Consider the following 26953-nt stretch of genomic DNA (forward strand, 5'->3'; position numbering starts at 1 on the left):
AGCCTAAACTCAGGACACCTGGTCCCTGAAGGCACTACCCACACTCCTGGCAGCCAGCATACACCAGGGCACGTGGCCATGACCTCCCTGCACACTGGGCTCACCCCCCCCATGCTGTTGAATGTTCTGAGACACCCTCTGTCCCCATACACCTCCACAGCTCTGGGACACCTGGGCAGCAGCACACAGTTATCGATAGCAGGGCCTAACCTCTCCAACCACATTAGAAAAGTGGCTTTTCTCTTCTTAAAGTGATTACTTAGAGAAAAGTCTGTGTGTTGTTGGGCTGAGCCCTTGATGAAGTACAACATGAACAGAACAGACCTTGAAAGCCACCATTTCTTTGTCCCTGGGCCCTCAGTCTTGCAGGAATACCACTTGGTGCCTAGCTTCACCTCCCTCTCAGTCCCCCAGCTGCAGGCTGGGATCACTTCAAGTTGTCAAGACCCCTCTGATCTTCCTGTCACACAGCTGTAGTTTCAGGGAACCCTTGTCCTCAAGCTTCCACACTGCTTTTCACATGAACAAATGTTCTTCTCGGCCACACACATGTACGCAAAGTCCCCAGGCATGAATGTAAGACACCCTGAGCACACACACAATCTCACAAACATGCTCGTGGGCACATATATACTGCGTGCCTACACAAGTCACATATATTCAGCACACGGGTATGTTACCCTCGCCACAGCACAGCTGCCCCTCAGCACATACATACATACAGAACATCCATGGCCAGCACACAGCTGCACTGTGTCATACCCAACACTGGATAGACAAGGGCATCAGTCACACATTTGGAACCTCACCTGTTTATACCTAATAGATATGTGTTCACTTGGAGAAAATTACTAGCTCTTTTTTTGTGTGTATTTTTTTGTATTTTTCTCCACCGATCCACAGTTTGATGCGATTTGATAAAACTCTCCTGGACATAAACGACCACTTGCAAGATGGGAGTTGCAAGGCTGAGATAGCTGCAGGCACAGTTGGCCTGGCCATACCTGCAAAGGTGCCGGAGGGAAAGCAGGGGGCCTTCACGCCCATAGACCATCCGTGCAGGAGGCTCAGGGTCTGGCACAGGCTGCTGGACAGGCATCTGCCAGCCTCACTGTCCATTTTCCATCCACTTTAAAAATGAGTAGCCATAGCAATGCGAGCATGGTTTGGTCAAACCTTAGAGTGGGGCTGGGCTGTGCAGGGTGGGCTATGGGTGCTCCTGGGTGCCCTTTGGTCAGAGACTTAAATACAGATTCTGGGTGGGGTCCCAAATGTCCGAACTAGAGGAAGGTGGTCTGTGTGTCATGTGACAGATGAGGAAAAAGCCTGGATGAGTTAGGTGGCCTGCCCAGAGCCGGATGGGGTGCTATTAAGACCACTCACACATTCCTGCTTTGCACCTTTCCACTGGCCAGGTCCCAAGCCCCCTGCAGCACCCCTGGGAGCTGAGGTCAGGGAGAGAGAGCACCCCTATGCCTCATTGCATAGGCGGGAAAGGCCCACACAGGCAAGCCAGGAGGCCTGCATGAAGGAGCTGCCTCCCTGACTTTCCGCTCCCAGGACTTTCCGCTGCCCTTCCCACCATATTGGAGAGTAGGATGACCTAATGATAGGACTCCGAGGCTCCTGGCACTGAGGACTGGAATACGAGGGGTTTCATGACAGGATGTCAGTGGGACTCTGCCAGGCCTGGCTCTCTGGTAAACTGAGAGCACAGTGTTCTCCATAAAAGCCCCTGGTTGAGTTTACTGGAATATTAAAATCCATCAACCCTACACAGCACTCTCCGCATGTCCACCCTCCACACGCTGCACACCCTGGAGGCTGCAAAGACATCACCATCATTTCCCACTTAAGCTCTTGGTCCTGGTCAGGCTTCCTTCCTTCAAAATGACTCACCATCCCCCGCTAATTCTCTGGGGCGCAGGCCAGAGGGAAAGCAGGTCCGGTTGAGCTGGAGGAAGACAGTTCAGGGCAGTGGTCTCCCCAGGTGTTGCCCACATACTGGGGGTGGGGGAAATTCCTGTCCCCAGGCCTGTTTTCTGGAAATGGGTGGGGAAGTTCCCTCCTCACCCTGCATTGAGATCCCGTTAGAATGATGGGGCGTCCGCCATGGCCAGACTTCCTCTCTGGCTCCTGACTCCCAACTCCCGTTTCCTCGCCCTAGACTTTCACACAACTCCCTGCACACTGTCGCTGCCCGGGAGTTCTCCCTGACCACTGGCTCAAACAGCCTCATCCCATACTGTCTTTCTCTGTCCTGGCACTGACCACTCGGGGCCTTAAGTGTCTGTTCATTTGCGTATGGCCTATCCCCGGGTCACTCAGCAGGAACTTTCCCTCTTGTTCGTTGCTATACTTTATGCCAGGAATGAAGCCTGTTGCCGTCAAACAATAGAAAGAGTATATTGGCCCTGGCCAGTTGGCTTAGCAGTAGAGCGTCGGCCTGGCATGTGGGGGATCTGGGTTCGATTCCCGGCCAGGGCACATAGGAGAAGCGCCCATTTGCTTCTCCACCCCGCCCTCCTTCCTCTCTGTCTCTCTCTTCCCCTCCCGCAGCCAAGGCTCCATTGGAGCAGAGAGGGCCCGGGCGCTGGGGATGGCTCCTTGGCCTCTGCCCCAGGCGCTAGAGTGGCTCTGGTCGCGGCAGAGCGATGCCCCGGAGGGGCAGAGCATCGCCCCCTGGTGGGCAGAGCGTCGCCCCTGGTGGGCGTGCCAGGTGGATCCCGGTCGGGCGCATGCGGGAGTCTGTCTGACTATCTCTCCCCGTTTCCAGCTTCAGAAAAAGAAAAAAATACAAAAAAAAAAAGAGTATATTAATTTTGTACAAATGTTTTAAATGTTTTTTGTTAATATTTCATACTTATTCCTCCATAGTATCTATATATTCATATATACTAATGATTTTATTATTACACATAATATATAGGATTACATGTAATATATAATAAAATATATATAATGCACTTTAGTAAAATTATATGAGAGATAGATGCACATATCTATCACTATAGTATAGATATATTTAAAATTTGCCCCTAATGCATAGTTTGAAAAGCAAGGAAGCTGGGTACCTGAGTGGGAACTTGTGTTTAATCCTGGGCACCGGGCAGTGGAGTGAGTATACCGCCACTTTGAGATGAAGAGTTGGAAGAGCTGGGACTTGAACCCAGGACCCCTTACACCCTGCCCAGGGCCTGGGTAGCCTTGGGTATCCTCAGGACCTGGCTGACATCCTGCTTTGGCCAGAGTACTGAGCTGAGGGGCTGTTCAGAAGGCAGGACCTGTCCCAGGGGATGTGATCCAGCAGTGAAGGCCTGTCTGTGGAGCACAGACCACAGTTGCCATTCCCCTTCTTATGTCCCCCCTACAGGAAATAAAAATAAAATATAGGAAAACAGCCTGTACTCCAGGATAGGAGAGAGACTCTGAGACTGGCCCATCATGCTGGCACACTGCGTGGCAGGCCTCACTTTAATAACACTCTCACTCTTCCAGGAAATAGTGGAAAATCCAGAATTCATTCTTGGAGGGGCCACCAGGACCGATATCTGCCAGGGGGAACTTGGTAAGTGTGAGCTGAAGGAGCATGTGCTGACAGGTTGGACAGACTGCCCCGCGAGGGCCGGCAGGAGGGGGTCTCGGAGCTGTCACCCCAGCAAGAGCAGCAATGGGTCCCTGGGGTGGCAGGACCACCATGGCCACCATTCTCTGCTCCTCCTTCCCCTCCTCCTTGCCAGCCCCTCTGCTTCCTTGATTGGAGCACAGTGACTCTTGTTCCCTGGGGACGGATTTGTCTGCAGTCCGGGGAACATGACTGCGTGCGGGAGTCTGGAACAACATGCACAAAATACTGTTTGAGAGTTGACTTCATTTTTGCATTTTTATCTAGTTGTGTGTTAACTGAAGATAGGACTCAGAAAATTTAGTCAACAGAACTTGAAAACCTACTATAATTGAAAGCAAATGACCACAGAGCTATCATTACCCATAACTAATTCAGTCTGGGTTAAGGGCAGGCATCAGTCCCAGAAATGTGCCCCTAGCCACCACAGGGGCTATTTCTGAGCCCCAGGTGCTACAAACCTGCTTAGGCTGCAGGTATAAAACACCTGCCTGTCTGGCCATGCTGAAACTAAAGTCTGCAGCCTTGTCCTCTGAGGAGAGGTCACTGGAACATCACAGAGCTGATGCTTACAGAGCTCATGTCTGAAACCCACGTCTACATATCCCACAGCACTGCCAAGACAGAGACAGCTATTTATGATAACCTGGCCTGAGAGTGGGGAAGGGAGGCAGAGGGGAGGACAGAGGCATTTGCTGGTATTCTGTCCATCTCTTAATGCAGAAAAGATGTGGCCACATCCAGAACGCCCCAGATCTTCTGGCACAGTTTTCCCACTGGCTGTGAATGAGCAATGAAAAGCATGACTTATGACTTCCGTTTTGCAGGCGACTGCTGGCTGCTGGCCGCCATCGCCTCCCTTACACTTAACCAAAAAGCGCTGGCGAGAGTCGTCCCCGAGGACCAGGGCTTTGGCCCTGGTTATGCCGGAATATTCCACTTCCAGGTAGGCGGGGGCTGGCCGTGGACTTGCCTCTGGGGTCCAGCATGATCCTGGGATGTCTTTAGCTGCTGGGAAACCCCAGAGGAAAGCCACCCTACCTGTGTGACAGGTGGCGTCCCAAACTGCACTGTCATGGATGACCCCCAAGTGCAAGGGGCGAGCTGTGCAGGCGTGCTAAGGAGGACCTCCCCGGAAAGCATGCAGCAAAATCGGGAGTGGTATTTTGGCAAATGTGGAGGTCCGTGTGCAAAGGGCTTTGATATTTGGAAATTCTTGTGCTTTAAGCACAGATGGTCTAAAATGGTTATAGCTCTTAGGAACTGGATTGTCTCATAGACTGAGAGTCTCCTTATTAAAGAAATGCAGATTTGGAGACATAAGAGAATTTGAAAAATAAAAACAGAGAAGCATAGGACATAACTGGCTGGGACCCCAAGGACAGAACCTTGCCGGGCAGGACTGCCCTGCTTGTCTCCAGCTTTCTCTCCTCCCTCCCTTTCAGCCACCCTGTCCTCCACCCTGGCTGCACACAGGGTCTGACCAGAGAGCGACACTGCCTTTCCATTTACTTCAGGGTGACTGCAGGCAGTTTCCTAGTGAGGGCCAGCTTATATACTCTCTGGAAGAAGAAGAGACTACCTTGTGGGGATCTCACTGAATGACAAGGGACCCTACAAAGGAGGTGGCATGCAGGCACACAGCAAACACTCCTGTCCTGGCCCAGCCACCTTCTCCTCTCAGGCCACCAGGCTCATGTGGGCCAGACAGCAGTGAGAGCTGTCCTGTTGGGGGCCTGTCAGTCACATGCTGAAGTCTTGTGACAATCCTCCATCAATTTCCCTCCCCGCTCCTCACTGTCTTCAGTCACGTTCCAGGTGTGCAGGCTCGGGAGGCCAGCAGAACCTCCAGGATGGTAGTGCCATCTCTCTGCTGTCCCACAAGGCTCTCTGAGCCAGCTGACCCCTCGAAGACCGGCCCTGAGCTCCCCCAACCCTGCTACTGCTTCAGGAAGTTCTAAGGCCCAGAACTTAAACACCTGCCAAACAGTGCCTCTGCTGAATTTGAATTCTCAAATGTCCTCAAGAGGGCCTGAGATGACATGTGTTGGGAGAGCGAAGCCCTCAAGTGGGAGCCAAGCTGGGGCAGGTGACAGCGTGCCCACACTGAATTCCCTCTGAAATACCACTTAGGAGCCCTCACGGAGAGCGTGGGTCAACAGTCCTTAAAACACACCCAGCCTGGGCCAGGGCCTGGTCTGGGCAGGTCCACCTGGACTAATTCAGGAACACAGAGACACTCAGGCGACCCAGCAAAGCTGCAGATAAACGCGCCTCCTCCCACTTCCTCTTCTTACCTAAGACGCTCTAAGGCCAACCAAATGGGAAGGCACAGACACACTCATGCAAATACACGCACATGCTCTCACACATGCAGATGCATACATGCACAAACATGTAAGTGTATAAGAACACATGCATGCACCTATGTGTGCACACACACTCCCCTCATGTCTGCACCTGGCATAAGTGTCTACCTGTCTCACTACAGGCTCTCTCTCTCTGTGTGAATGGCCAAAACACCAGTTTGGAGGCTCCACTTCTGGGCAAGGAGGGAACACTGGCAGAGGGACAGCTAAGACAGCCTGAATGGGGGTGGGAGGGAGCAGAGAGCCTCTTGCACAGAAACCCATCCCTACCCTCACCCCCTGCACCAGGTTCTCAGGAGAGAGAAAGGCCCATCAGGGTGCTGTGCAGTGTCCACGGGTGGCACTGTCCTGTTCCCCTCGCTGTGATAGGTCCACACTAAGTGTTTGAGTGAGTGTCAGGGATAGGTTCAGATGCTCCGCACAGAGTCCACGTGACCCAATCAGGGAACAAGGAACCACATGTGATGTCCCTCAGGACCATAAGGGCAGTTTGGTCTGACGGTGGGCGCGGGGGATGGGGGGGGGGAGCAAAGTGATGGGTATTTGCAAATGGGACTGGGCCTGCCCTGTGACTCACCCCCTAATTTCCGTCTCCACGGGGCTGCAGTTCTGGCAGCATAGTGAGTGGCTGGACGTGGTGATCGATGACCGCCTGCCCACCTTCAGGGACCGCTTGATCTTCCTCCACTCCGCCGACAACAACGAGTTCTGGAGCGCCTTGCTGGAAAAAGCCTACGCCAAGTGAGTGCCGCCCGCGCAGAGCTCCCTGCGCACGAGTTGGCTCCATTCCCGGGGCTTTTTGTGCAATTTCTGTGGAGCAGGAGAGCGAGCTCAGCGTTTACAGGTGTGCGCAGCAGGTGGTGCTTTTTCTTTTGTTTTGTTTTATCAGAACCATAGGAAGATGGGGGATCCCGGGATGAAATGTAGACCACAACAAAACCTAGCTCTATTACAAATAAATCTACGAGACAGATTCACGGAAGGGTTGGAGAGAAAGGTGCTGATCTGGTAACTTTGGAAATGAGTGGAGTGCATGAGACCAAAAAGATGGAGAAAGGCCCTGTTCCATGTGAGAAGAGAGAGACACACACTCATTTACACCTCACAGCAGCCCTATGAGGGAGAGTACGACCTTCACCTTGTTTTGTAAATTAGGAAGCTTTTGACCCGAGATCATTCAGCTTGGAAATGGTGGAATTAGAACTTGAACCTGCAGCCAGCAGTAAACCAGAATCCATGCTCTTGACCACGGCACCACACTGTCTCTTCACCGGGCACTCAGGCTGGCTTGTTTCCTTATAGCTTCAAGTGAACTCTGTCCCTGCTTCCCATCTTCCTCCTCCGGCCAGCCCTGGGAGACCGTCAAGGAAGGCGCGCGGGGGGGGGGGGGGGGGGGGGGGGGGGGGGGGGGGGGGGGGGGGGGCTAGCTGAGGTCTTCCCCTAGTGGTCGGCCTTGTTCCCTGCAGCAGTCTCCACTCTTCTCGTGCCTTTACAGGCTGAATGGGAGCTATGAGGCTCTGAAGGGAGGCAGCGCCATCGAGGCCATGGAAGACTTCACCGGAGGTGTAGCAGAGACCTTCACTACTAAAGAAGCTCCAGTAAACTTCTATGAGATTCTAGAGAAGGCCTTGAAGAGGGGCTCTCTGGTGGGCTGCTCCATTGATGTAAGTTGCTCACGGTCTAGGCACTGTGGTAGGGCCAGAGATCTCAGCCAGGTGCCCTGGCCACATTCAAGGAGGAACATGAGTTTCAGCAGGGGCAGGGTATTTATTTTAATTAAAATGAAAGCTTTTATTTAATGTTTTTCAAATTACAAAGGTAAGACTTACTGGCTGTATCTATCATATGGGAAAATCCGGCGATACTTAAAGGCACATTTCTGTCTCCCTCCCCCATCGCCAACCCGTGATGCCTGGTGCATGCTTGTCACACCTCTCCCTTGCTGGTACAAATGGGCACGTGCATATATACACAAACGGAGATGGGGGGTTGGCTTGATTTCACTAAATCGCATCTTACTATGTACTTTCCCCAAACTTGTTTATTTTGCTTCATAGATCATAAAAAAACATGCCTTTAGATAGAAATCTAACAATATTTTAAAGAATTTCTTTGTATATTAAAAGCATACACATATAATTTTACCTCGTGTATGTTTGAAACTGACTCAAGTTTTCTGTGTCCTCTTGGGAATTTATTCTTTGTTAGTAAACCTGCTTCCTCTGAGCCCTCCAGAGGAAGCCTATAACGCTGTAACGCTGTCATATGCTTCTTATCACCTCTTTGGTGTGATTGTGCTTCTGTCTTGTGATGGGGACGGTCAAGTTGTTCTGTTTGGAAAAAAAAAACAACAGTGAACTAATCGCTAGAGTCCAATCTGGAAATGAAAGTCTCCTCACTCAGAAGAGACTTGGAGTCGATGAATGTCACTTCTAACCACCTTAGGGGTGCCTGATGTATCCATTTCACATGTCCTCAGCTCACAGCCATCACCTTGTCAAGCAGGAGGGGCTGATCCAGGCACGGAGCTCGGTCTGGCAGGTAGCACAGTCTTGACCTACACAATGGCTCCAATGCTGCTCTTTCGTGTTTCAGACCAGAACTGCTGCAGAATCAGAAGCCCGGACGCCTTTTGGTCTTATTAAGGGTCACGCCTACAGTGTGACAGGAATTGACCAGGTAGGTGACCTGAATCCCTCTTGACGGGTACCAGGACAGACTCAACAATGCTAGCCCCTGTGGTTACTTAGTGCATTCCAGTTTAAACCCACTTTCAGACATTTCGGAGAATGTCTCATCAAAAGAGGCAGGCGGCCTGACCTGTGGTGGCATAGTGGATAAAGCGTCGACCTGGAACACTGAGGTCGCCAGTTCGAAACCCTGGGCTTCCCAAGGCACATATGGGAGTTGATGCTTCCTGCTCCTCCCCCTTCTCTCTCTCACTCTCTATTCCTCTTTCCCTCTCTCTCTCTCTCTCTCCTCTCTGAAAAATTAATAAAGTCCTTAAAAAAAAAAAAGAGGCAGGCTATTCAACACAGCAAAACAGGAAAGAGAGAAACATGTGATCTCACCACAGTACCAAACCTGTTTAGCAGGTGTGAGAACCTGGTCTTTGATTTTTCTTTTCTTCCCTCATTCCAGTCCTGTAATAGTTAGGGTTCTCCAGAGGAACAGAACCAATATGAGGCAGAGATAGAGGGACAGAGAGAGAGAGAAATGGAGAAAGAGAGATTGAGATTCATAATGAGGAGTTGGCTGATGCTATCTATTATGGAGGTTGAGAAGTCCTACATCTGCTTTCTGTAAGCTGAAAAGCTGGTAGTGTAGTTCTAGTCTGAGTGCAGACGCCCGAGAACCAGGAGAAGCAGTGGTATGAGTCCTAGTCCATGAGCAGAACGGGGCCAAAGTCTCAGCTTACAGTCAGACAGAGAACAAATTCTCCCTTCTTCCACTTTTTTGTTCTATTCAGACCTTCAACAGATTAGATGGGGCCCACTGACATTGGTGACTGCCATCTGCTTTGTTTATTTTAAAAGTTTATTTTTTCCAAAAGATTTTATTGATTTTACAGAGAAAGGAAGATAGGGGGACAAGAACTAGTTGCTTCACTGTAGCTGTTCATTGGTTGCTTGTGTGTGCCTTGGCCAGGTGAGCCCAGGGTTTCAAACCAATGTCCTCAGCATTATAGGTCAGCACTCTATCACTGCACCACCACAGGCCAGGCTGCTTTACTCAATCTATTGAATCAAATGCTAATCTCATCCAGGACAAAGTATAACCGAATATATGGGTACTCCGTGACCCAGTCAATTGGACACAAAATCAACCATCATAAGGTCTCTTCTCTGCAGCTGTTGTGGGGGGGGGGGACTGATCCCCGGGATCCACCTAGTGAGGGCTCTGTTCTGGAGGGGAGCTCTTTGAGGGACACGTAGAAAAGAAAAGGGCAGGGGATGAATAATGAGGAAGACGAGAAGCCATGAATCCACCTTCTCAGGTTCAAGTCCAGTAAAGTCCAAAGGCCTGTCTTGGCCACTTGATCTGTGACTCTCTTGGGTGAGTCTCAAACCCAGTTTCTGAAGGACACAAGCACTCCTGTTGCTGCCCACACTTCAGGTAATGCTCTCCACATGAGCAGAAGTGAAGAGTGCAGAAGGAAGAACCTGTCACTCCTCTTCACTGGGATCGAGGTGGGCAATGCCCACCTGGAGCATTTAGGGTTATAGCTACTTGCACTGGCTCCTTTCCTTCCTCCCAGGCCCCACCAGTCACTCACTGGGGTAAACGTGTATTTTTAATGTTAGACCTACATATTATTCCCAGTAACCACAGAAAACTCCCACCTCACATGATGCTCAGTTAAGTTGCGTTTACTCTTCTGCACCTACAAGGACTTTATCTTCCCTGCTCATTTTAATTAATGAGCCTCTGAAATGTTGCACTGGAAATATTATACTCATAAATTATTTTTTCACATCAAAAATGCAACAATGTGTGGCAAGTGCATGAAAACAAGTGTCCTGAGAGCTAAGACATGTGGTTAGTTGATGAATAGAAATCTTTACTTTCACTCTCTTTCCTCCAAAGTCTTTGCAGAGTTCACTAGTCCTCTTTCCAGCTGTGGGATAGACCAAGGACGTCATGGCAGAAGCGTCTCTTTTCACTGGGTCAAGGGTTCTCTATGTGGGCGGCAGAGATCCTCATAGCACAACTGATTAGAGAAGGATAATCAGAGTTAGAAGCCTGAGAAGTGGATTTTGCTTAATGTCGTGCAAATTCCCAGCATGTGTCTGTGTTCTCATCATTCATCTGTGAGTAGGATGCTAAGGATGAAAGAAATTCCATACAGTCATGAGCAGCTTAACAAAGGACAGCCATCTGAGAAGTGCATATTTAGGCAATTTCATGGTTGCGTGAACCTCATAGAGGAGTGCGCTCCCACAAACCTGGGTGGTACAGGCTGGCACACACTCAGGCTATATGGTATACTGCCTTCGTGTATGCAGTTTGTTGATGACTGAAATGTCGTTATGTGCACATGATGGTAACAGTTCTGTGAGAACTCTGTACCATTTGCTGTGCTGGGTCTAGAGCAAAAACTCATTCATTTGAAGACTCATGTGGACTAATCACTTGTTAAGTGGACTAATCACTTGTTAATCACAAGTCTTCTTTATTTCCTAGATTCAACATCACCATTCTGGGGTTATCACTAGAACGTCACTGGTAATTAACAGGAATTGGAAAGTCCCAAGGGCTAGTGAAGAACTGATGAGTTTTGACATATCTTTAGGGTGTTGCAGTCAGAAGGCTTTCCATAAAGCCAGGCCTGACCAGGGCTCGTAGATGAACTCATCACTCCATGTTTCCCAGGTAAACTTCAGCGGCCAGAAAGTGGAGCTCATTAGAGTCCGGAACCCTTGGGGCCAGGTGGAGTGGAACGGGTCCTGGAGTGACAGGTCAGTCCCTGCCCCACATCTCTGGCTTACCCCCTTCTTTCTATTCATGGGCACACGGTCCAGGTGGCATGTGCAGGTGTGTGAAGGAGGAGCAGTTTGTCTGCAGCTCTCTCCTGGCTCTTACACGGGGCCCAGTCCTACTTCTGGGCACCTTACCTGGGCCCTCAGGCCCCCCTTGCAGTCAAATTTGATTCTTAAGGATGAGTCTAAAAGCTTCTCTTTAACTTTCATGTAATTATATTTATGTCAGTGAATGTTTGAGCTCCCATGGAACTTATTCACATCCCCAGGATATTGTAAAAGGCTTTATCTCCAGATATAAGATATTTTTATATACCCAGCTCCAGTAAGCAGTGTCTATGTGTGTCTGTCTGTCTGTGCCTGTGTGCATCTGTATCTACATCTATGTATGCATCTGTGTGCATGTGCATGTGCACTTTGGATGAGATGAGGTGGTAATGAGTATTTTTAACTTGAGAATTCCTAAAATATTGCCAAGCAGGTCACCAGAGTATTCTTTCCAACGGCCATCGGTCAGAGCCCAGTGGCCTAGCAGAGAGACAAAGGAAGTAGAATAGGAAATCACCCATTACAGAGCAGTTAACCAAGGGTCATATATTGGGCCCACAATTAAAAGAAAGGTCTGCGTTTCTGGTATGTGTCCCTTCCTTGCCCCTTAGGAAGTGGCCCAGGTGACTGGGATCAGGATGTGTCTCTGTGCTCAGGCAGGGCTCACCTGGAGCTATCTCTCCCCCACTCTGTCCCTCCTCCTGCCCACTGACAGCCCGTAGGACCCTGGGGAGCCCTGCAGCATGTCTAGGACTGGAATAACACTGAGTCAGCGTTTGTCCTCAGCTCAGACAAGGCCACCAGGTCAGCAGGTCCATGTGTCCGTGGCTTTACTAACCAGGTTTTAGCCTGGGATCACCAGGGACTACTTGTCAATTCAGACCGGGCCATCATCAGAGGAAGGAAAGAGATCAGCCTCCCTCTTCTGGTGGAAAAACAGTGTGTCCGTAAAGTCATGGTGCACTTTTGACTGGTCACAGGAAAGCAACAAAAAGACGATAGAAATGTGAAATCTGCACCAAATAAAAGAAAAACTCTCCCAGTTTCATACCTATTCAGTGCAGTTCGATGTGGGCTCACATACAGTTTTTTTAGGGCTCCTTAGGTAGCTATCCCGTATAGCCTCTACAGACTCGTCACTGACTGATGGCCTACCAGAACGGGGTTTCTCCACCAAACTGCTGGTTTCTTTCAACTGCTTATCCCACTGAGTAATGTTATTCCTATGTTGTGGTGCTTCATTATAAACACGCTGATATTCACGTTGCACTTTGGTCACGGATTCTAATTTAGCGAGCCACAGAACACACTGAACTTTCCTCTGTACTGTCCACATCTCTACTGGCATGGCCGTGAGCTGCTCTGCTGTATAAACGATGTTATGTCATCATCTGCGCATTCACACATGCTGCCAAATCATCCTACAGAAACTGGGAGGGTTTTCCTTTTATTTGGTACATATTTCACATTTCTATCGTCTTTTGTTGCTTTCCTGTGACCGGTCAAAAGTGCACCATGACTTTACGGACACACTGTAGAAAGAACAGGAATACTGAAACAAATTATCAGTGCTGCTTCATATTATGAGTAAACTTGGAACCCCTTGCTTTAGAGGACACAGTCTACAAAGGGCAGGGGCCACTTTTCTTTCTCCCGGGAATCACGCAGAGCAAGAAATGGAAAAAGTGCATTTTTACAGGCACCCAGGTTGTCATCAAACCTGCCTCCTGCTCCCACTCAGCCTTGGGTGACAGAGAGCCAGTCCCCATCCTGATCCCTGATTCTGATCCTGCCTGTTACAAGCTCAGGGCTGAAGGCACAGCTTGGCCCGTCAGCTCATTGTCTGGGTCTGAGCACTTAGAAGATAATGGCTTTGAAAGAAAATTGTGGCTCTTATATAGCTTTACTCTTCCAACTTGGAATGCGGGACCTGGGGAGATGTTCCTCCTCAGCCCCCCTCCCACCTCAGGTCAAGATATATGGAGGTGGCCGAGGTGGCCGCACTGGCTAGTGCACTGCAGTGCTGGTGACTTAATTTGACCTATTTGGAGGTGGCTGTGGGAGTCTCAGGGATGCAGTGGTCTTGGAGGCTGCTCACCTGAGCCCTCTGTCCATAGGATGGGCATGACTTCCTAGAGAGGTTAGGTAAAGAATGTACTTAGTACATAAAGTGTCAAGCATGGTGAACATAAGCTATTATTATCACTTTTTAAATGTCAGCTTATTAGCCAAGAGGAGAGGTCAGACAAGTGCTCCAGGTCACACATTTCAATCCATTTGTGGCTTCCAGTTGGGATCCTTCTGCTACCCTGTTTATCTCTGTGATGGTCCCATGATAATCTTCCACTGGGGAGAGCAATGGTGCTGAGGGCCTTTTTCCCTCAGCTGCCATGAACCTACATTGCCAACCAGCCTCTAGATCCCCGGGCACATCTCTGGGGCCCAGTAAATAGTCACTGACCGGCAACAATGATGATGATGATGACGATGACAACAACGAACCCCTTGTGCTTCTCCCTGGGGAGGGGCACTCCTCCACCCACCCCAGGCTGGTGTCGGTTTGGCTGCTGCTCCTGGCCCACGGCCTAAGGCTGACTGTGTTCACTCCTAGCTCTTCCGAGTGGCGTGCCGTTGACCCAACAGAGCAGCAGCGCCTGTGTCACACCGCTCTCGATGATGGAGAATTCTGGTACAGTAATCTATTGTCACTTCTGTATAAACCACAAAGCAGGTGTGAGCATGCCCCACGGCTCTTAGGTGCAAGGAGCCCAACCTTCTTTCCTTCCTTCCTTCTTTCCTTTCTTCTTTCTCCCTCCCTGCCTCCCTCCCTCTCTCCATTCCTTTCTTTCTCTCTTCCTCTCTCTTTCTCTCTCTCTTTCTCCTTCTTTCTTTCTTTCATTTATTTTGAGCAATTCAAATAATTCAGTCTCAAGCCCCTTATATACATACAGGTTGGCACAGAATGTAATTCGTTACATTTGAGGAACTCATTGCACTTCCAGGTTTCTCTGGGTGTCAAGGGCATTTCAGTCATCCAGAGAGCAGGGGACAGAGCCTCTGGTCCCCTGCACTCCTCCTCTGAGCTCTCCGAGTTTGCACCTGAATTTGAAGACAGGCAGGGTCCCTTCCTCCATGCCCACTGTGATGATAGGAACCCTTGAAGGCAGTTACCTTGAGAGCATCTAATAGCATAGACCTACGTGAGAAGGAAAAATGCCTAATCTGGACTGAGTCTCTTTGCTTAACTAAAAAAATTTTAATGGGCCTTTATTTTTAGAAGTTTCTTTTTCAATCTTATTTCTTCTTATGGCATCCAGAAACAGTTGGCAAGACCACAACTTCCTGATGCCTGACCCTAGTGTCATGTGCTTAAACTGGTTAGTCCCTGCCTAAGCTTATCTCTTTCCTATAACACCACATTAAATACAACAAGCAGAAACCAGCCCACACTAATATTTCAGCTTTTTCCATTCTTTCCCTTAGAGCACAGCCCAGTAAGCATTTATTGGGTCTGTCTTCCTTATTTTTTATTGACAACAGGTTTAGCAAATATTTTGCCACATTCATAGCATGGATATCTGTTTCCCAGCTCCAGTATTTCCTGCAACCTCCTGCCCAACTGCTACACTATCACATATTCAGAATTCTGTTGGCCCTGGCTGGTTGGCTTAGTGGATAGAGCATTGGCCCAGCGTGTGGAAGTCCCAGATTTGATCCCTGGTCAGGGCACGCAGGAGAAGTGACTATCTGCTTTTCTTCCCCTCTCTCTCCCCTTCTACTCTTTCTTCCCCTCCCACAGCCAGGGGCTCAGTTGGTCTGAGCATCAGCCTCAGGCGCTGAGGATAGCTCAGTCAGTTTGAGCATTGTATCCCAGACTGGGGTTGCCGGGTGGATACCAGTTGGGGTGCATGCGGGAATCTGTCTCACTATCTTTCCTCCTGTCACTTAAAAAGTAAAAAGAAATTGTTATGCTGGCTCCATACTTCAAGGACTGATGACTTAGGGCAGGGGTCTCAAACTCAACTCAGCATGTGGGCGGCAGAGCAAGATCACAGCGTTCGGCGGGCTGCACTAGGTCTACAAAAGGCAACTGTTACGCAACACTTTTCTCACTGCAGTTGAAAACAAAAAAAAATCAGTACAACAAGCACAATCGTACATGCAGTTTACTCAGTGTCACAAAACGACCAAGTTAATATCTAGCTAGGATGCTAGAGAAATGAAAAACACAAGTAGGCCCCTAGGCTTACTTAATTTTATCCAAAATATTTTGAACTTCGTGGATTAGTCTGCGGGCCACACAAAATTGTTCGGCGGGCTGCATGCGGCCCACGGGCCACGAGTTTGAGACCCCTGACTTAGGGTAACACTAGCTGCTGGAACAAGGACACTCAAAATGTGTAAGGACAAAAATGCATTGAGGTTTATTTCTCAATCATGGAACAGTCCACAGGCCATTCCTCCTCTGTGGTGGCTATCTCTGGGCAGTGGCTCAGGGACCAAACTCTTCTTACTGTGTGGCTCCAACGTCCCCTGGGGCCACATGGTCATCTGCAAAAAGCCAGCAGAGGAGGAGAAAAAGGGAAGATTGAAGAAGACATCCCACTTCCTAAAAGCCTTGATCCAGAAGTAACACACTGCTCACCTTCCTTCTTAGATGGCCCTGTCTTGGGTGAACTTTGGTGACCCATTAGCTATATCTGCCTCAGGAAAAGTCTAAAGTAGACAAAATTTGTGGAAACCACACAGAGTGTTTGAAAGAGTGACAAGCTGTGGAATTGGAAATTAGAGACAAACTTACCTTGAATTTTGAGCACAGAGGCTCTGGGTTAATGAGTTATATGAAAAGAGCAAAACTTGCAGAAAAAATGCTCAAGTTGGGAATTAGTCCTCACACAAATTGCTGAATATGAGCAGGAGGTAGGAGCCAGAGTTTGATGGGCTACTTGTGCCTATGATCGAGCTGGTGGTAGAAAGAGAAACAAGGCAGAGGGAGTGAGGAAATTTAGTGGGAGCCCAGCAAACACACGTGTCCTGGGTCCCTGCACCTGGTCAGTGAGGCATTCCCTTACTTCTCTGTTAAGACCCAGCCCTGCACCCTCCTCCTGCATCTGACTTTATTTTCTTGTAACACTTACATGTAATCAACCTATATTGTTACTTTTGGTTTCTTTTTGTCTTCGTAATTCTTTTCTTAAATTTTTTGTGTGTGCATTTTCTGTCTTTGCACACCTGAGGTCTTCCCACTGCTTGAGGATGGGCGCACTGTCTGTTAGATGAGTGAGTGAATGAATGAACAAACCACAGCATCACTGCCTACGCATTATTTCTCTCCACTTTGCTGCAGGATGGCATTTCGTGACTTCAAAGCCCATTTTGACAAAGTTGAGATCTGCAACCTCACACCTGATGCCCTGGAGGAGGACACCGGACACAAATGGGAGGTGACAATCCACCAAGGAAGTTGGGTGCGGGGCTCCACGGCTGGAGGCTGCCGCAATTTCCTGGGTTGGTAGTCTGCCTGTCATTCTGTCTGTCATTACCAAATGTTCAGTCCAACCTGGGGATGTCAGTGGATCGAGGCCAGGACCCTAGAGAAAGCCTGAACTGTGGCATTTAGTAGAAGTTCAGGTATGATTGGGTAAAGAGAGTTGAAACCATTTGGCAGGAAGCTGGGGAAGAATTGCTCAGGGAAACTCCTTTGTTTTCCCACTTAAGTTATTTTCCATGGCAAGTGATAGAAAACACTAATTCTGTAACTGAAAAGTTCAGAGAAGTAGGGCATTCCTCAAGCATAGGCCTATCACCTGTTTGTTTGTAATTCTGTTCTGCCCTTTCTCCTCTATTCTTCCTGAGTCTGGCTTTCTTTATTGTCACAGCAAGAGCTCCTAAATGTCATTAAACAAAAGTCCTCAATTTCCTTTTAATTGGAAATTCCTCAAACCAGTCCTGCCTGGTGAATGCTATGGGCTAATTAGCTTAGTCCCATTCTCATGGCAAGAGAGGCTCACCTAGATTCATCAGACCTCACCCCTGGAGCTGAGGAGGAGGTCGATTCTGCCAAATTACACAACCATCAGATGGTGCTGGGCCATAAGTGCACTGCTGTCCCACTTGAAATGCCAAGTGGAAATATTAAGATGGAACAAACTGTTACCAACTAGATCCACAAGAACATCTTTAAAAGGCTGCCTGGCAACCTGACCAGGCGGTGGTGCAGTGGATAGAATGTCAGACTGGGACGCGGAGGACCCAGGTTCAAAACCCCGAGGTTGTCGGCTTGAGCCCAGGCTCATCTGGTTTGAGCACAGTTCACCGACTTGAGCCCAAGGTCACTGGCTTGAGCAAGGGGTCACTCAGTCTGCTGTAGCCCCCTGGTCAAGGCACATATGAGAAAGCAGTCAGTGAACAGCTAAAGTGCCACAACAAAGAACTGATGCTTCTCATGTCTCTGCTTTCCTGTCTGTCTGTCCCTATCTGTCCCTCTCTCTATCTCTGTCACACACACACACACACACACACACACACACACACACACACAGACTGCCTGGGAAATGGTTCAAAGGAAGGTGGAAATGAGCAGAGGGGACTGTGTTCTCACAGCGGGTCTAGAAAGTAGGGCAGCAGGGTGATCAGAATAGGAAGAAAAGAAATTTTCTCGGGTTTGGGAAGATAGGGTGGTGTGTGTGTGTGTGTGTGTGTGTGTGTGTGTGTGTGTGTGTGTCTTTTGTTTTGTTTTGCTTTTAAAGGAGAAAAAATAATCTGCCTCTTTTAAATGGCAGATACCTTTTGGACCAATCCACAAATAAAGTTGTCCCTGACTGAGAAAGATGATGGGCAGGAGGGGTGCACTTTCCTTGTGGCCCTGATGCAAAAGGATAGAAGAAAACTCAAGAGGTTTGGCGCCAACATGCTGACCATCGGCTATGCCATTTACCAGGTGGGTGGAAGCCAACTGCTTCCCGGAGTTCACCCTCTGAGCTCTAAATTCCTGGTTCTTCTTTGGCCTCATGCCTGAGACTCAATGGCCAGTCCCCCAAATGTGCCCAAATACCCAAAACCAACATCTCCCCACTAGCGCCCCTGCCCTTCCCATTTCAGTGCCCAGGTAAAGAGGAGCATTTGAACAAAGATTTCTTCAAGTACCATGCCTCCCAAGCCAGAAGCAAAACATTCATCAACCTGAGAGAAGTCTCCGACAGGTTCAAGCTGCCGCCCGGGGAGTACATCCTCATACCTAGCACCTTTGAGCCCCACCAGGAAGCTGATTTCTGCCTGAGGATCTTTTCAGAGAAGAAAGCCATCACCCAGTGAGTAACAGGTTCAAGAATCCCTTTCACTCAATGGCTCGTTCACAAAGAAGTTGCCAGGAGATTGTTGGAGCCAAGAACCCATTCTTCTCTTTTCCTTGATGTACCTGAGAAACCAGTCAGAAGGGTTTCTTAACCCATGTGCAAAGCAGGATACATTTCCATTTGAGTTCTGCTCCTTCAAAAAACCATTAAAAAGTTACTCTGTCCAATTGCTCCCAGAATGGTGCTCACCAGACCCTCTCTTGGGTGAAGCCCTTCATTTTCCAGGTCCTTTTACCAAGAGGCTTCTGGAGTGGGAGCCCCATTTAAGGGTGCCAGACTTATTTCTGTGCACAGCAAAGAGAGTAGCTATTGCAAGTTGCAAGAATGACATGTGGCCCTGGCTGGTTGGTTCAGTGGTAGAGCATCGGCCCAGCATGTAGAAGTCCTGGGGTTCAATTCCCAGTCAGGATACATAGGAGAAGTGATCATCTGCTCTCCACCCCTCCCTCTTCTCTCCCCCCACCCCTTCTCTCTTTCTCTCTCTCTCTCTTTCTTCCTTTTCTGAAGCCGTGGCTCAAATGGTTCGAGTAAGTTGGCCCCAGGCACTGAGGATGGCTCCATGACCTCACCTCAGGCACAAAAATAGCTTGGTTGCTGAGCAATGAAGCAATGGCCCCAGATGGACAGAACATTGCCCTGATAAGGTGGATCGGTTGGGGTGCATCAGGAGTCTGTTTCTCTGCCTCCCCCACCTCTCACTTAATAAAAAATAAATTAAGAAAGAAAATAATGCCTGACCTGTGGTGGTGCAGTGGGATAGAGCATCGACCTGGAACACTGAGGTCACCGGTTCGAAACCTTGGGCTTGCCTGGTCAAGGCACATATGGGAGTTGATGCTTCCTGCTCCTCCCCCCTTCTCTCTCTCTCTCTCTCTCTCTCTCTCTCTCTCTCTCACTCCTCTCTCTCTAAAAATCAATAAATAAAAAAAAAATTTTAAAAAAAAAGAAAGAAAAGAATGACATGTTCTGGCAATTCCAGTTTAAATAAATGTTGGTGACTCTGCCTCCCATTGAACATACCCAGCATTCTCCACCTTTCTTTTGTAGTGTCTTAACAAAATTATTTTGTGTCAGTTATGTCTATGAAAAAAAAGTTCTCATTACTGCCCATTCCGCATTGGTTGCTCTATAGTGGAAGTAAAAAAAAAAATGGTTCAAGATACAAAAAGCCATTTATTTTTCCAATGGAGACATCATAGAAATCCCAGAGAATGGCAAAATCGACTAATTCCATATTTAAGCCAGATTGGGCCCCAACAGAGGACAACCTCAACTAACAAGGGGACCACTGTGGCTATATAGCCTGCTATGGTTTTATCTTCTGTTGGTGGGGCAGAATTGGATCGATGGTACACGTGCAGAGAGAGCACTTCTAGTCATAAAGTCTGGTTGGGTTTCCCAAGCTGATCGCAAAAGACATGGCTCTTTCTTGTCAGTTAAATGGAAGCAGTAAAGTCTTTAATTTTTAAAAACTCTGCTGGGAAGTTGTCCTCCAGTCTTGTCCCAGAGACTAGTGCAAACTGAGGATGAATTTTCCAGGATCTGTTCACGCAAAAGCACCCCAAACGAAACCCATACAGATTGGCAACTTCTTGGGGAGGCGAGAACAAGAGACAGCGCCAGGCTGTACCAGTCTTACACTCGGTGTGCTCTGTCCCATTAGTGGATACAGTCACAGTCCTTGGCATTTATAGGCAGCTGACACACGACAAAACTCACCCCACACGCACACTTGTCCTGATCCTCTGCTTTGATACTGAGCACAGAATCAGCTTGTCCCTCCCCAAGAAGAGCCACATTGAGCTCGATTTCCACTAGTTTCCTTTTCATTAGAGAGTCCTACAAAACAATAAAGCTGCTCTGAAAGGCTTCTGTCCTGTGCCCAGGGAAGGAGGAGGAAAGGGAGGACCATCCTGGCTCCATCCTGATGTTTGCTGATCTGTGTTCCCTTCAAGTTTTTAGCAGACCTCTTGTAGGTGTGCTTCAGGTCTCACTCTAAGATTGGATTCTCCCAATGTCTTCAGTATCAGCAAAGGCTGAAGCCTGTGACTCCTCTCAGTATTACTGCTTTCCAAACACTGCATTCCCCTATGTGAACAGCAAACATGTTTCCAGCATCTTCCCCAGACATAGCACATAACCACACAGCCCCTCGCCCGCAGTGGGATCAAGGAGTGACAGTCATACGAAGGGCCATTTCAGAGACCCTCTTTTTTATTTTGACCCAACGTGTTCTATGATCTTTAAAATTCCCCATGGATGATTCACACTCAATGGCTAAAGGACTGTCTCCAGTGACCGCAGATCTCCTTTGGAGATGACAGCTTATGGAGAGCATGATGACAGTGCTCGGCTCACGGGGCCTTGGGGCTTTGCTATTCTATATAACTCTTCATAATTATTCTTTGTTAAAGTGCATCCAGGAAATGGGAATGACTGCAGTTTAGCTTTTTCTTCCAGAAACCCAGAACATGCAAGTTCTCCATTGTTGAGGGCCAAGCTGGCTCCCTCTGTTTGCGTGCTGAGCAGGCTCTGAGATGGGGGCCGGGGGGGGAGTGAGGTCTTGTGAACGGCACTGCAAAGAGGGGCTCCGTGGGGCAGAGCCTTCCAGGACCTCTGGGCCCTTTAGCGCCGCGGATCCTAATGAGGAAGTCAATGCACCATTGAGTCAGTGTCTGTTCCGCCTCCGCAGGGACCTGGATGGAGATGTGGATATCGACCTTCCTGAGGTGAGCCTTCCTGTGTTACTGTGGAGTATGGGACTCGGTGGCTGTCCTGGAGCCTGTCCTTGTAACCAAAGCGTCACATAAAGCTCAAAAGGTCAGAGAGTGGTTACCTGTGATCAGGTAAGCACCTTGATCCTAACCTGGAGAACAGGACTCAGCTTTCTGACCTCTCCCAGCCCGCAGGACCTGGCAGGGGAACCAGGTAGGTGCCCAGTAGAAACCTCTGATTAGAGTGATCTCTCTGTGCTGTCTACTTGCTCTGTTTCCTGAGACAGTTGATGCATCTGGAGGGGATGGGATATCTTTAAAATTAGAAAGGCTGGCAGAGTCTCTCACTGGGGACTCGGGAGAACACGTTTCTTCTTCCCTGTGTTGTGCATTGGGAGAGCAGGGCTAACTTTCTACTTGTCCAGGGCGCCAGAGGCAAATTAAGGTCAGTTGAGGCCATGGGCATAGAAGAAAATATTGGGCCCCTTAAAAAAGAGAGAGACAGGGTAAATAAAAATACATGTTAACCATATTTTTAAATAAATAAACAATAATATGTATTATTAATGTTAATATTGCACATATGAAACCAAACTGGGTGTCATTAGAAAAATGTAAAGTTGGGGTTTTGTGGGGCCCTTCAGAAGTCGGGGCCCAGGGCGCATGCCCAGTGTGCCTGCTGTTAAATCCACCTCTGTGGGGCGCTGAGACTTTCCTAAGGTGCTCAGATGTAGCCAAGGCAGCCTGACACCCCCAGATAGCAGTGATGTGCTCTCAGGAGGGCGCTTGCTGCTCTCGCTGCTCTGTCTGGTTTGTGGCTTATTAACGGGGCCCAAAAACAAAACAAGACAAACACCCACAGCCCTTGCTGAGCTCTTCCCATTCACCCAGCCACCTGCTCCATGCTAGGAACAGACTCCTGCTCTCAAAGCTTTGTCACCAATGCCGATGACCGAGCAGTTTATCACAGGCAAGAGTGTGCGTGGTAAGACAGAGGAAGTGCAGGGAGTGTCACCAGGAGTCCGCTGCCTTTAGTGTTCTCACCTGTACGGCGAGGAGGACTCGAGGAGGCCAGCAACAAGACCCTCAGACGCTCCTTCCAAGAAGCTTTCACAAGGAATTGGGACTGCTCCTCATGTCATCGGCAGTGCCAATCCCAAACTCGTCTGAAAGGCACACATGTCATCTGGCTGGGAGGTCTGGGCTTCTCCCTCGGTGGCGCCACCTCCAGGCAGACCTCTTCTTTCCTGTGGTTCCAATACAAGCTCCTCTGGTTCATTTTTAGATTCCAAAGCCGACCCCACCAGGCCAGGAGACAGAGGAGGAGCAGCAGTTCAGGGCCCTGTTTGAACGAGTCGCTGGGGAGGTGAGGTGTGGCTGTGGCTGCCCAGGGTCTTGATATCCACAATGTCCCGGCCCCAGGGATACAGCAACACTCCCCAGGCATGGTGGGGCTAGTCGCAAAGTGAGATCAGCCCTGGTCGCTGAGAACTCCTACAGACCACACCCCTCACAGCACTGGTGATGGAGGCTTGGCCCCTAGAGGGGCTCAGACCAGTGGGGGAAAATCATGAGATGGCTCCTTTGAACTCTGCCCAGAAATCACTGCCTTCTCTCCACTCTCTTTGAAGGTGGTATCATTCAAGCCACCATTAAATTATAAACACAAAACCAGCGTTTTGTACCTTAACACCAGGGCCATGGAGGTCACCAGGGAAGAAGAGAATGGGTCCTTTTGCCCCTTGGCCCCATTCCAATCCTCTCTGTCACTCGGCTGGCTTGTTAGAGGCCCTGGGTTCTCCCTGAACCTGCTCAGGCCTCTGTCTTCCCAGAAACTGCCCCATCTATGTCCCTGTGAAGCCCTTCAGTTGGTAGCCATAAATAAATGTAGCCTAGTAACCAATTCATTGTAAGATGCTAATGACTAGGTTAGCTTCCCACCCTGACGGGGCTCCTGACTTGTCAGAGTGACACCCAGACCTGGGGATGCAACCCTGATCGAGGATCTCAGCACTGTCCTAGACACAGTCAGGGAGACTGGGGGATAGTGGACTGGGGCGGGGAAAGGTGAGGTTCTGTCTACACCACAGCAGGCAGGGTGGTGAACTGCAGCCCCGGGCAGGAGAGCAGGTGAGGGGGTAAGGGTGTGAAAAATCCCCAGCCTCAGGCCCCATCTGGAGGGTTGGCTTGGGTGAGCACCCCTGGGAGTGGCAGAGGGTTGTAGGGAGGGACAGAAATGACCAGAAATAGAGATTGAGGTTTCCAATGAAGGGGGGACTATTTCAGGAGAGTCACTCAACTTTATTAATTCAGAAAGCATCTGGATAGTTCAGGGGCTCAGGGCTGGTCCTGCTCTTCTTCCCACGGGCAGGATGGACACTGGACACATGGCTGTTCTGTTCAGTGGGGGGTTAGGCTGGATTAGTGGTTCTTCACTGGGGCTAAACACCCCAACGCATTCCAACCCATCCTAAACCCTCAACCCCCAACCCCTAGGCCTCAGATGCCCAGAGGTAGAACCTGGGCAGATATATGTGAAAATGACTCTGCCAGTTATTTGCTGGTTTAAAACCCTAGACAAGAGGAGGCCTAAGTCAGTGCTGCCCAAACCGTCCTGTACATAGTCAGCTGGGCCTCTGGAGATAAATGGTCCTCAGCGAAGAGCTGTGCAGGCCTGGATTCTGCATTTCTAACAAGCTCTTAGGTGCTGTGCATGCTGAGATGTAGTGGGATTTAGAGGCGCACCCTCGATCAGTGGTTCTGAAATTCACCCCCAGAGGTTTTGAAAATAAGAGCCATACTCCCGGTCTTCTGATTGAAATGGTGACTGGGGTAAACCCAGTGCCCCAGTGTGGGCATTTAAACGTTCTGCTGTTCAGGGGCTGGGGACTCAGGGGGTTCAGACCCAAATGTCCCCCAACATAAGAATCCCATGGGAACTTTAGCTCGGGGACTGCGAGCATGCTGGCCTGGCCCAGTTTGCTCCCCGCTTTCTGGGTCGGGTCACAGGTCCTGGAGAAGAGAGCCGCTGCAGCCACGCACGGTCTGATCAGGGCCTGTTGCCAATTCCTGAGGGCTGGTCTGTCACTGAGCCAAAGCAAGGTCAGAACGGAAAGAAACTCCCAAAGAAGGCTCTGGGGGCCCTAAAAAGTAATGTTCTCCACTTTAACAGGACATGGAGGTGACAGCCGAGGAACTGGAGTATGTTTTAAATGCTGTGCTACAAAAGAGTAAGTGCTCACACCCACTCTGTGCCCCCTCAGCTAGGCCCCCTCAGCTCTCAGGCTCCCTGCTTCCCGGGGCCACAGACCTGCCTGCTAGGGCTGACATTAAACGGACTTAACAAGAGCTTTCATTGCTTATTTCCTGATTACAAAAATGATACAGATTTATGGTAGATAATTCTAAAAAATGTAAAAGCCTGATGACAAGGATGACAATCATCTCACCACTCATAATCACTGTTAACAACTATGTGTGTGTCTTTGTATTTGTGTATATGTATCATATATGTAGTCTGTGTGTGGTCAAAAATAGATTCACAGTTGTGAGAACATGAAGCACCAAGTTTATTTTTATTTATTTATAATTTGAGAGAGAGAGAGAAGTGGAAGAAGGAGAGAGAGAAACATCAATTGTTGTCCCACTTATTTATGTATTCATTGGTTAATTCCTGTTTATGCCTTTACAAGGGATCAAACCCACAACCTTGACATTCGGGACAACACTCTAACCAACTGAGCTACCCAGCCAGGGTCCAGAGTTTATTCTTATATTATCATTTATTGATTATTGTATTATTTACTTGTATTACAGCTGTAAACCACTTTTGTCCACTCCTGTACATATGAACAACACATGATTAGTATTAAATTATAGATACAATTTTATATTTTAATATAACAGGTTTGAGATACAAAGCACATACTACATGGCTCACCCATTTTAACGTATACAATTCAGTGGCTTCTGATATGTTCACCAATGTATGCTAACATCACCATCAATTTTAGAGCATTTCATTTTTCCAGAAAGCAGCTCTGTTCCCAGGAGCTGTTTCCCCCAGTCTCTAGCAAACATTCATCTATTTTCTGGTTCTAGAGATGTGCTCACTCTGGGCTTTTCATATGGAAGGATTTACATAATATGTGGTCCTTTATGACTGGCTTTTTCATTCATCATGGTGTAGCATGTGTCACACTTCATTTCTTTTTATAACAGCTGGATAGTATGCCACTGTATGAACAGACCACCTTCTTTTTATGCATTCCTCCAGTGATGGACATTGAGGTTGTGGCCACTTTTTGGCTATTAGAAATAATGCTGCCATAAACATTTGGGTACAAGTTATTTGTATGAACATGTGTTTTCATTTCTCTGGGTTATATAGATTGCTAAGAGAATTGCTGGGTTACATGGTAACTCTGTAGTTACTGTTTTAATAATTGCCTGACTTTTTCCAAAGTGACTTTTACATTTCCATCAGCAGTGTGTGAGTGTTCAAATTTCTCCAATTTCTCAGGTCATTAAATATGTTTCAAAAGCATGATTCTTAAGAACTGTGTACTAATCTACCTTTTGGACATAACTCATTGCCCTTCCACTGGTCATTTAGATAATTTCTAAATGTTCACCAATATAAATAACCTGATGTACTCGGACAACAGTGTGGTGATTGCCGGGGCGTGGGGAAAAGCTGGGGCAGGGAGGTGGAAGAGGGTTGGAGGGATAAATGGTGGTGAATGGAGACTTGATCTGGAGGTGTAAACACACAATACAGTGTGCAGAGATGTGTTGTACAGTTGGGCACTTGAAGCCTATATGATTAAGTTAACCGTGTCATCTCAATAAATTCGACTTAAAAAATATTAATCAACAAAGAAACAAAAAGTAATCTGATGAGAAAAATTTTAATTGGTATTTGTTTCCTTGGTATTCTTAAAACTGGCATAAATAGATGGAAGGATATTTTTATTTTTAAGGCTTTTTTCATATTTTGCAAATCTTCCCCCCAAAAGGCCATGTCAGCTTCTACTCACACCAGCATCCTAAGAGAGCAGCCACGTCACCACCCTCCCCAGCCCCAGATCTAACCACGCCGTTGGACTTTCAGCAGATGGAACTAGGTAAATCTTCTTAGGGGTGATCTGAACTCTGCTTTCATGTGTGATTTCAGAAAAGGACATCAAATTCAAGAAGCTAAGCCTGATTTCCTGCAAAAACATCATTTCTCTAATGGATGTATCCTTCCAATGTGTATGCAAAAGTAGATGCTACGTGTTTCTCTATTGTGCAGACCTTCCTAAAACGGGCGCCCATACCCAGCACGATGGTCTTTTTTACAAGAGCAACCAAAGCCTGG

The 26953-nt window shown here is 48.5% G+C and overlaps 1 protein-coding gene across 2 annotated transcripts in view; it reads left to right on the forward strand.

The window, feature by feature from the left end:
* Positions 1-26953, forward strand: part of LOC136401231 (calpain-9) — a 41369-nt gene that overhangs the window by 3607 nt on the left and 10809 nt on the right. The window contains exons 2-16 of one of the 2 annotated variants that reach the window (XM_066379128.1): positions 3499-3568; positions 4453-4571; positions 6602-6735; positions 7490-7658; positions 8590-8673; positions 11179-11220; positions 11368-11453; positions 14134-14211; positions 16870-17030; positions 18305-18462; positions 18624-18832; positions 21570-21606; positions 22877-22957; positions 24764-24821; positions 26768-26832. In XM_066379128.1, coding sequence (XP_066235225.1) covers positions 3499-3568; positions 4453-4571; positions 6602-6735; positions 7490-7658; positions 8590-8673; positions 11179-11220; positions 11368-11453; positions 14134-14211; positions 16870-17030; positions 18305-18462; positions 18624-18832; positions 21570-21606; positions 22877-22957; positions 24764-24821; positions 26768-26832 — 1551 coding nt within the window. The remainder of the gene's footprint in view (positions 1-3498; positions 3569-4452; positions 4572-6601; positions 6736-7489; positions 7659-8589; positions 8674-11178; positions 11221-11367; positions 11454-14133; positions 14212-16869; positions 17031-18304; positions 18463-18623; positions 18833-21569; positions 21607-22876; positions 22958-24763; positions 24822-26767; positions 26833-26953) is intronic. The other variant, XM_066379138.1, reaches the window with a different exon arrangement.

This window comes from Saccopteryx leptura, chromosome 1, assembly GCF_036850995.1.
Source record: "Saccopteryx leptura isolate mSacLep1 chromosome 1, mSacLep1_pri_phased_curated, whole genome shotgun sequence".
NCBI lineage: Eukaryota > Metazoa > Chordata > Mammalia > Chiroptera > Emballonuridae > Saccopteryx > Saccopteryx leptura.